The 9,868-nt window shown below is 44.0% G+C and overlaps 1 protein-coding gene across 1 annotated transcript in view; it reads right to left on the bottom strand.

Moving 5' to 3' along the window:
• Nucleotides 1–9,868, bottom strand: part of Grk5 (G protein-coupled receptor kinase 5) — a 198,959-nt gene that overhangs the window by 21,622 nt on the left and 167,469 nt on the right. Inside the window, exons 5-8 of the mRNA XM_021152022.2 lie at nucleotides 6,366–6,466; nucleotides 5,625–5,717; nucleotides 2,500–2,563; nucleotides 1,449–1,589 (exon numbers count right to left, since the gene is read on the bottom strand). Coding sequence (XP_021007681.1) covers nucleotides 1,449–1,589; nucleotides 2,500–2,563; nucleotides 5,625–5,717; nucleotides 6,366–6,466 — 399 coding nt within the window. The remainder of the gene's footprint in view (nucleotides 1–1,448; nucleotides 1,590–2,499; nucleotides 2,564–5,624; nucleotides 5,718–6,365; nucleotides 6,467–9,868) is intronic.

Here is a 9,868-nt window from a genome sequence, read left to right as displayed (position 1 = left end):
ATAGTCTCACATGAGACAGCTATATCTGGGTCCTTTCAGCAAAATCTTGCTAGTGTATGCAATGGTGTCAGCGTTTGGAAGCTGATTATGGAGTGGATCCCTGGATATGGCAGTCTCTAGATGGTCCATCCTTTCATCACAGCTCCAAACTTTGTCTCTGTTACTCCTTCCATGGGTGTTTGGGGAACAACTTTCATATAGTGTAAACAGCTCTTATTATAGTGATTCCTCGGCTCTGAATCTGGACCCTGGCTACATTCACAGAAGCACACCATGAAATGTTTGAAAGTAGATATCACAGCATGGTTGGTTGAGGTTCACAAATGAGAAACAATTTCAGTCTGTGGGGATAGGCTATACAGAGAAGTTATGTATAGCTTTTTAAAAAAAAAAAAGGGAAGAGCTAAGCTGTAAGTCTAAACAGAGGAGGAAAAAATGAACAACTTCACGGTAAAAATCATAGTGTAACATGTATAGGATCATCCTGTTACATAAAAATAATAAAGCATTTACATGAATAAAGCATAACTGGAATAACTACTGAAAGAAAAAGGTATTTGTTTTTATTGTGTATCTATGTCATTTGAATTTTACCTCTCACATACACTAGTTTTTATAAGACTGGAGAGATGGCTCAGTAGTTAAGAACATAGGCTGTTCTTTCAAAGAACCTGGGTTCAGTTCCCTGCACCAACATGGGAGTTCACAACTGTGTATAACTCCAGATTCAGGGGTTCTAACACTCTGTTCTGGCATCTACGTGTATGTGATACACATACATATACATATAGGCAAAACATTCATACACAGAAAATAAAAATATTAGTCTTTATAATAACATGAGGAAGAAACATTTAGAGTTTACCAAATATCCATTCACCTCCATGCTCCCCAACCTCCTCTGCAGGAAGCTTGTCACTGAGATGACTAAATGTGACCAGAACTACAGGTAAAAGCATGGAATGCCAGTCCAGCGGAGGCAGTGAGAAGTCCCTGTGGAGATCCACCAACATTCTTTCCTGGCTTTGACTGGAGTAGCCAGTAAGTGAAGAAGGTAGTTCAATTTGATTAAACTTGATGTGGCTTTGTGTGTGTGTGTGTGTGTGTGTGTGTGTGTGTTTAGCTACATAAAATTGGGGCTTATTTTTTACTTGGGCAGAGCCTAGTCTAGACTGACCAGGAGGCACACCAAATATCACCTCTTTAGGAAACTCCACTAGGATTGTCTCCACCATCATGAATCCAGTCAAGAGCATCTGTGGATCCCAGAGATCCTGTCTGTACCTAGAGTTGCCTTGTTCTGTTCACTGGGGAATTCATAAGGTGGCCATAGACACAGAGATCTCAGAAGTGGGGACGGGTTATACTGGAGGACCATAACTACTTACAAGGCAAGAAAGTCCCAGTCACCAGAAGAATGGGCCTGTGGATGGACCCTGGACACTCACCACAAACTGGCTGTTGACCTTCTCAAGAATCTGCTTTTCGTTGAGTGCCATGGATTCGCCTTTCCTCTTTTTGATCCTCTTCTTCTCTAAGCGTTTACAAGCATACATTTTACCAGTGGCCCGAACCTGGCAGGCACAGACCTGCAGTAGAAGGGAGATACTCAGGTCATAGCATACTACAGATGTCTACCCAACTCCAAGGCCAGGACGTCAGGTTTCTAGAGCTGGGACTGGTAGGGCCAAAGCCAGCAGGTCTGCCCTGTGGTTGCTATAGTTCAGAATATCTAGCTCCATACCCAGTGCTGATTTTACTTCTCCTTCCCTTATGAACTAGCTGTATGACTCCTCTTTCCCTGAGAAGACTCCTAGCCTTGAAGGTACTAAAATGGCCACAGTATAAAGTCATGTGACTAGTTAGAGGCATGGGGTGCTACCTACCCCCCATCAGGTATAATTGAAATTTTTGCTGACAGCTGGAAGAGTTTGTTTGGGGGGATAATGAAGGAAGAACCTTATGAACCCTAACTTTACAGCAAAGGAATGGGAGGAGGCATTGAGAGTTTAGCACTAGTTCTGCTCTTTACTGGCTATGTGACCTTGTCTAAAACACCAATCTTTTCTGAATAGTTTTCTTGGCTCTAAAATGGAAACAAGCTGGCCTCAAATATTTAGTGTTTATTAAATCTTAATTCCTGTAATAAGATACACCAACAGTATCATCTGAACTCCTCATTGGCCAAGGTTTTTCAGTACCCTCATGCCTTTATGTTTCCCTCCTCAAACACAACCCAGGTGATGACCCATCCTTCTCTTGAAGCTCCCACTTGAGGCTGGCAGGAGAGAACCTCTACTTCACCTGCCTGTTCAGGGCGGCAAAGGCTCTGTTACCTTCTTTTCTTCCTTGGCAGTGTGTCAGCATCAGGCCAGACCCCTTACCCTCCTTCTTTACTACCAGAGGGCCAGGACAGAGCAAGAAGATCCTTCTGAAAGCACTACTGATCTTAGAAGGTGTAGAAGGGAGCAGCAGCCCACCACTTCAATGCTCACTTACCTCTCCAAAGCCCCCTTTGCCCAGCACTCGGTACTGCCGGAAAGTGTTTTTGGTCACTGGTTGTCTGGAAAAATATCAAGAATCTGATATTTGTCTCCTGAAGTTAAGATTTAAGACCCATAAGAAACACTGTTGGCAAGGAACAAGCCTAGGGCATGTAATATCTTCCTCTGAGGCTGTGCTAGAGACCCATACTCTGGCTCTGGTTCCTAGAAAGCTAGGGGCTGGACCATCCTGGCTTGCTAAGAAGAGCAGCAAGAAGGTTTGGAAGAATAAACATACAGTGCTTAACTATATTGAGTCAGGACTGACCTCTACAGGAGCTCAGCCCAACCCAGACAACTAAAGACTTCTGGCCTCTACCCTTCCCCTGACAGCATCCCTCTGCTCTTACCCAAATTCACAGCCTATGGCCAGACTCATAAGGAAACCTTGCTTTGGGTGGGTGGGGGTTGGTGCTAAGACACCATATAGGCACATACAACCCTCCTAACATCTATAGGGTTCAGCCTACCTATCAGGGGACCACACTCATTGTTCTAGGCACCCATTAGTGAGTGCACCTTGCTTAAAGTGCAAAATAAACTTTGCTGGCACAGGTCTTGTCCAGGTACTCTGTGATCATCAGCTCTTAACCTTCCTTCACATGGACTGCTTTGTTATATTTCCATCCATCCAAGACACTAGAAGACCCTGAATGGCCAAAGAGGTGGTGATAAAATACCCATTATCTTCTGTCTCCTCCTTCCCAGTTATGCTGGCAAAACCATGTACAACACACTGAGAATCAACAGTCACTACTAGTGTAGAGCTCCTCTACTAGAAAAATGATTGTCCTGCAATTTCCTAGGAAACTCTTGGTTAACACTGGGAGGGAAAAATCCCCTTATTATTTCAATAGCACAGTGTGAATAGGTTATGATTGAGGAGGAAAAACTGGAGATGGGGTGCCATCAGTGATGTGGGGAATTCCTAAACTAAAATCTTGCCTTACTGGCTCTAAGAATTTAGTACCTTCCAAAGGATGTATACTTAACTTGCATTAGTCAAAATGTCCACTTCATGAAGCCAGTGCAGAAAAATAAAAAGAAAGCCAGTGGCCAAAGCCAAGAGTCAGTTAGAATCGGACTGCTGGGTAGTCTAAGGACCAAAGACTTGAGTGAAAGACTTTGGATTTAGATTCTGGCCTTTGCCAGACCTTTGCTGTTTAGCCTAGGGCCAACTTATCAACCTCTCTAGGCCCCTCATCTTCAGCTAAATGGAATAACAAGAAGGCAAATGCACCCATGCCGAAGCTTCTGATAAGTTGCTTTTGTAGTTGATGCCATTATTATTTGTAACAAAGAACAAGGGTGCTCTGCAGATCTTCAAGCTGACAATACATATTGCCTTGTTCGTGGGTTTTGTCATGGTTTGAACATAAAACTGTACCCCCAAGGTTTGTATGTTGAAGGTTTGGATCCCAGTATGGATATGATCAAAGGTGAGCCTCTGATTATGTCATTCCCACTGATCAGTATAGAAATGCAGTGGCTGTAAGCAGGTTGATTTCCTCCAGAGCATCTTGAAGTGTGCAGAGCAGGATGCACCTGAAATCTTGAGATGGCTCCTATAAGGGACGGATCCATGAGTGCTGTATATGTGCAGGCCAAAGAATAAATGTCTTCCTACTATGAGCATGGAGCATACCACTGGGGTACCAAGCTTCTATGAACAGCGACCCCTGAGGGGAATCTTCCATTCCCAGTCTAGCCTGGCATGTTTTAAGCCAGGAATGAGCTCTGTCAACTATGAAATCATTCTGGACAGTGCTGGCCTACCCCCTCAGCACTGTCTGGACTAGTCAGAAATAAGACAAGTCATGTCCCATTCATGACTCTTGCTTTCAGAGAGGCTACATCTACCCATGAGAGACTTTGAAGAGACTGAGGAAGCAAATAAACCACAGATAGATGCTCAATCTCACTCATAATGATGTGGAAATAAAGAGTAAGAATATCCCAGTGCTTACTAGTGGGGAGGAAAACATGAGACCAATATACAGCACAAGGAGAAGGGCTCAAGTTGGCAGGGCTAGAATTTGGAGGTGGCCACTTTGGAGGGCGATTGAACAGTCCCTCACAGGTGTGTGTAGAAAGAACCTCTTATAAGCATCATGGGTCAATAAAAAAAAGCTTATGGCCAGTGAGGTGAGGCAGAAAATAAAAGATGAGACATTGGCAGGGATATAGAAAATTCTGAAAAATTGCCCAAGACAAGAGGTTTGCCCCAGAACACTTAGGAGTCATATGTAAAACACGTTCAGCCACATAGCTGAACTCAGGTTAGATAAAGGGGACATTTGCCCCAGGGACGCTGAGGAGATGGATGTAAACCAGCAGGTAGCTGAACTCAGAATAGAGTAAAGGGGAGATTCACCTCAGGAACTCTAAAGAGACAGATGTAAGAAGACAGAGAGAGGAAACCAGTCACAAAGCTGAACTAAGATAAGAATAAAAAGGATAATAAGTCAAGAGCAAGTCATAGAACAAGTCAAAGCTTATGGCTTAGGCATTTATTAATTAATAAATAGTCTCAGAGTTGTTACTGCTGCAAATTAAGTAGATGGGGAAAAAATCTTTATTTTTTACAGATGTCTTTTAAGAGAATACTGTCAAAAGTATCCAGAGTTTGATATGCAAAGCCATTCATTCTTTAGGGAGGGTTGCAAAAAAACATAGGACTATGGGCTAGGTGTACAGTCAGCATAGATTTAGCAGGTGTAGTGTGTGATCTCAGAACAGGAGGGGAGAAAGGGGGGAAGGGAGAGAGAGAGGGGGAGAGAGGGAGAGAGAGAGAAGGAGAGAGGGACAGAGAGAGGGAGAGAGAAGGAAGAGGAGGAGGAGAGGAGGAGGATGAAGAAGAATCTGGTAGAGAACGTCAGAATCAAAGAAGCATGGATGATATGTATGCGGGCACAACTCAGAACCTGCTTTCATAATCACATGCCATTTCTAGAATACCCAAAAACTTAGTAGAAGGAGGATAATCAATTTCATTGATCTTTATATGAATTATCATACATATGAATTCTGTACCCTACCTCACACTTGCACACACTCATGTGAGGAGTGCAGAGTACTCACCTTTCTAACCATTTCCACTGCAGAAAACGGTCAAAATACATGCTATCCAGGTACTCGTGGAAGGGGTCTCCCTTCAAGTAGTCATGGACAGACCTAGCCCAGGGTGACAGAAAGATGAACATGTTATAATCCCTATCTTGAAGTAGCTAGACAGAGTCTAGTGGGTTACTGCCTTCAGACTGCAGAGAAGCCAAGCCTTACAATGGCTATTCCACATCTGGCCAGAGGCCTGTTTGTTCTGCAATGATTGCTTAAATTGGGTTGACCTTGCAAGTATTCATAAGTCTTGCCATGGGCCAGCATGTCTTTCTGGTTCTGTAGTAGAGCAGAGAGTATGGAGTGGATATTCAAACAGAGACATAAATCAGTAAATCACAAAGATTAGGTCAACAATCCCAGAGATGAGCTATACTAAATTAGAACTCAGGAACAGCTCTCTGAAGACACCATGAGCTGAAGTGGGACTAGACTTGCTGAGTTAGAGGAGGGGCTAGGATTGAGAGGTGATAAGGGACAGAATGAGATACAGTTCCCAAAGGCTTTGGGTTTGGTCTGGAACCAGCAAAACCACTCTTTTTCAAAGAAGACAGATATCTTCCTAAGTAGCCATGATTTGTCTATGTAGGTGGGAGTCTGCCCAGGTAGGTAAGGGCCAGCCCAGGTAGTCAAAAGTGTGCAAATAGAGCCCAGGTAGCCAGGGCTCTTGCCCAGGTGGGCAATGCATGATGGTAGAACACTTACTGAGCACAAGCAGAGAAGAGTTCTTTGCAGGGGCTCTGCAGGAGCTTCTTCTCTGTCTGAGAGACCAGGTCCTGTCCAACTTGGGCAATGAAGACTGGGGACTGGAAGAAGGAAATGATTATTAGTGAGAAGGAAGGAACAGGGTAGCTGGAATTGCTCCATAGATGCAGGGTAAAAGATAAAGATACCAGGTGATGGTAGAAAGATGTAGCTACCTGTTCCCTGCGTATGGTCACCTGCCCTGTCGGCCCCTGTCCCCTACACACACACACACACACACACTCGGACACATGTAGGATACATGGACAGTGTTCAGTGTGGTGGTAGTGGGGTTATTAGACTAGATAGCAGTGAATGAACTCAGACTTAGTGTGAAATTTCTAGCCATGTAACATTATGGAAGTCACTTAGCATCTCAAAGTCTGGTTTCCCCAGTTTCACCCATCTCCCTGCCACGCATTCTTGATAGATGCTCCCAGGACTAGACTCACCAGGTGGATGCCAAGGTGGGATTTTAATAAATTAGAGAAAAATTTTGAGAAAATCCAAAAGACGTAGTGTGAATTATGAAATTATGATTTCCCTCCCTGCTACAGAGATATAGCTATAGGGCTGGAAGACTTGCTAAGGTCCATGAGGCAGTGCCTACAGGGAGATGATCCTGGGGAAAGTGGGAGGGGCAGTAGCAGCTGGCAAATCACTCTTGAATAAAAGTCATGGTTCACTTTCTATTCCTCAGGGTTTCAAATGCTGAAATCCATTCCTTCTTTCCCTGCCCTGCCCTCTTGTGCGGGCTCATCCCCCTTGAGGATTACCTCCTCAGTTGGCTGGAGAGGTTATAACTCTGGTGAAGATGGCCTATGGTGTGGCTGCAAAGCTATTTCACTAAGTTCCAGCTAGAGTACATTTTCCACCATGAACTGTCTTAAGAGGTGGCAGTTCCCTCTACCTTATGTGTACCCTGCCTGGTCTACTTCTATCCTCCTCTCTGTTCTAAAAACCTACAACTGTGTCCTGCAGAAATGTTTAGTCTCCTGCCAGCGCTTATACCACAACCAGGGACTTGTGTTGCTTTTAACCTCTGACCTTGCCATCCTGTGGCTACATCTCTTTCTCTGGAAGGTGGGAGGTACTTCAGAGATGCTCAAGTCTGCTTTGAACTTTGGGCACTGATGAATTTTTAAAAGTTTCCCCCTAAGAAGCATATAAATCAGGTTGGAGGCTTCTGGCAGTTTAGTCTCTTCAGAGCCAAAAACTGCAGGCAATGAGACAGGAGGACAAGCCACTATCTGTAGGCAAATCTGCCTAAAGAGGCAGACTGGTAGGCCACTTGGAATTGGGGGTGGGATAGGGCAGTGGAGGTATGCCTGGTAGATGGCTGCACACTCCATAAGTGTCCATCATTGAGGTGAAAGGGTATGGTCTTGATCCAGTGTGAGTCAGCAAAGACAGCATAGAGATGCCGAGTGTAGGAGCTGTGGGGAAGAAGGGAGCCATTTTTAGCTTTACTCAGGAGGGGCCCAAGTTGCCAAACTGTCTGTACTAAGTGCACTTCTGCCAGGGTCAATTTGTTTTTCACCCAGCTTATTCCTTATCACCCCAACTGACAGCTGGCATGGGAACAGTAAATAAAGCCAGTGTGGTCTTGACCTCAAGTGCTATTCTCCAGTTAGACATACAAATGCCATACTTTAAGGTGACACCCTATCAGAAAAGTCCCAATGTCCTTAGGTTACATATGATATACAAAATGAACTAAAACCATAACTTGATGGCCTTTACATTTTCTTAACCCCTGACTTTTCTTTACTTACAAATGAAATTTACTTATGGAGCTAAAATTGGAAAGCATTAAAAAAAAAAAAGAAAGAAAGAAAAAACACACAAACCTCTAGCAATGTTTTATATACACTAAAACTCAACCCTGATCAATAAATGAATAATGGAACTTCTGACACACATTATTTAATCTATACTGTGACTTTGTGAGGTAGGAACTATTATGTCATTGTCTTAGTCAGGGTTTCTATTCCTGCACAAACATCATGACCAAGAAGCAAGTTGGGGAGGAAAGGGTTTATTCNGCTTACACTTCCATACTGCTGTTCATCACCAAGGAAGTCAGGACTGGAACTCAAGCAGGTCAGAAAACAGGAGCTGATGCAGAAGCCATGGAGGGATGTTCCTTACTGGCTTGCTTGCCTCCCCTGGCTTGCTCAGCCTGCTCTCTTATAGAACCCAAGACTACCAGCCCAGAGATGGTCCCACCCACAAGGGGCCTTTCCCCCTTAATCACTAATTGAGAAAATGCCTTACAGTTGGATCTCATGGAGGCATTTCCTCAACTGAAGCTCCTTTCTCTATGATAACTCCAGCTGTGTTAAGTTGACACAAAACTAGCCAGTACAGTCATCTACCTTGCAGAATATGAAAGTTCAGAAAGGCTAAGTAATTTTACCAAGATCATCCAGCCAAGAAATGGTAGAGAAGGAATTTGAACCTAGGATGGACTATGTTTGGTTGAGATCTGACTGAAAGTAATAATAATGGTCATCTGGTCCCCTGCTCCATCTCTCAGTATAATCTCAGCCCTTGGAGGCTCTGCCAGTGTAGAGAGCAAAATACTGTAAGATCTGCCACCAGCCTATAAGTTCTTCTGGGAAAATTTGAGAAGATGAAGTCAGAGACAAAGCAGTAAGTAGCCTGAGGCCTCTTTATCCCTCTTTATCCTTTATCTGTAGATAAGGGCAACAGACAGGGTTCTCAAGGACAAAAGGACCAGCATAAGTTTGGAGGTGACCCATCTGTGCACATATCAGGCAATCCTCATATTTGGGGTTGGCTGCCTACAAGCAAAGAGCCCTGGCAGGGAAGCTGTAGAATATTGGCTTTGAATAAGAAACATAATAATGTCTTGGCTTAGAAACTATAGCTTTAAATTCAGCTTTTGGTTCAATATGAAGAGATTGAATCCTCTTTCCAGTCACTCCAAGGAATGAGATTTGCCAATAAGAAGGGACAGGTCTATACTGGACACCTGGGCCTGCCAGAAGACTCAGAAAATGCCAGGTCTCTGTGCCACTCTCCTGGGCAGTGCTCCTCACTGACTTTTCTGCTCTGTCCATTACTCTTCCTGAGGCTTCCTCTTCTTGTTCTTGGGGACTCTATCAGTTCCCAAAGCTCAAGATTACCAGGACATACCTCTCCAGTCAGAAAGAGAAAGAAAATCGTATAAGAGTTTTCCTAGGCACTCCCATGCAGAGAAAAACCATTCCTTTCTGAAACAGGGCAGGCCCCTGACAATGGATGGCCTTGTCCCTTCATTTATGTCTAGGCCTCTTTCCTCCCTTTTGTCATTACCTCCCATGACATCCACTCTGTGATTAAAACCTAAGCTTCAACATGGCAACTAGGAACACAGCCAATGCAATGCTCAATTGTGGCACTAGTGGTCAGTCATGCATGATGCAGGGACAACAGACCTTGGAATGTGTAGAGGAAAT

The sequence above is a fragment of the Mus caroli genome, chromosome 19 (genome assembly GCF_900094665.2).
Source record: "Mus caroli chromosome 19, CAROLI_EIJ_v1.1, whole genome shotgun sequence".
NCBI classification, from domain to species: Eukaryota; Metazoa; Chordata; class Mammalia; order Rodentia; family Muridae; genus Mus; species Mus caroli.
Note: the sequence above shows the minus strand (reverse complement) of the source record. Positions and strands in the feature narration are given on the sequence as shown.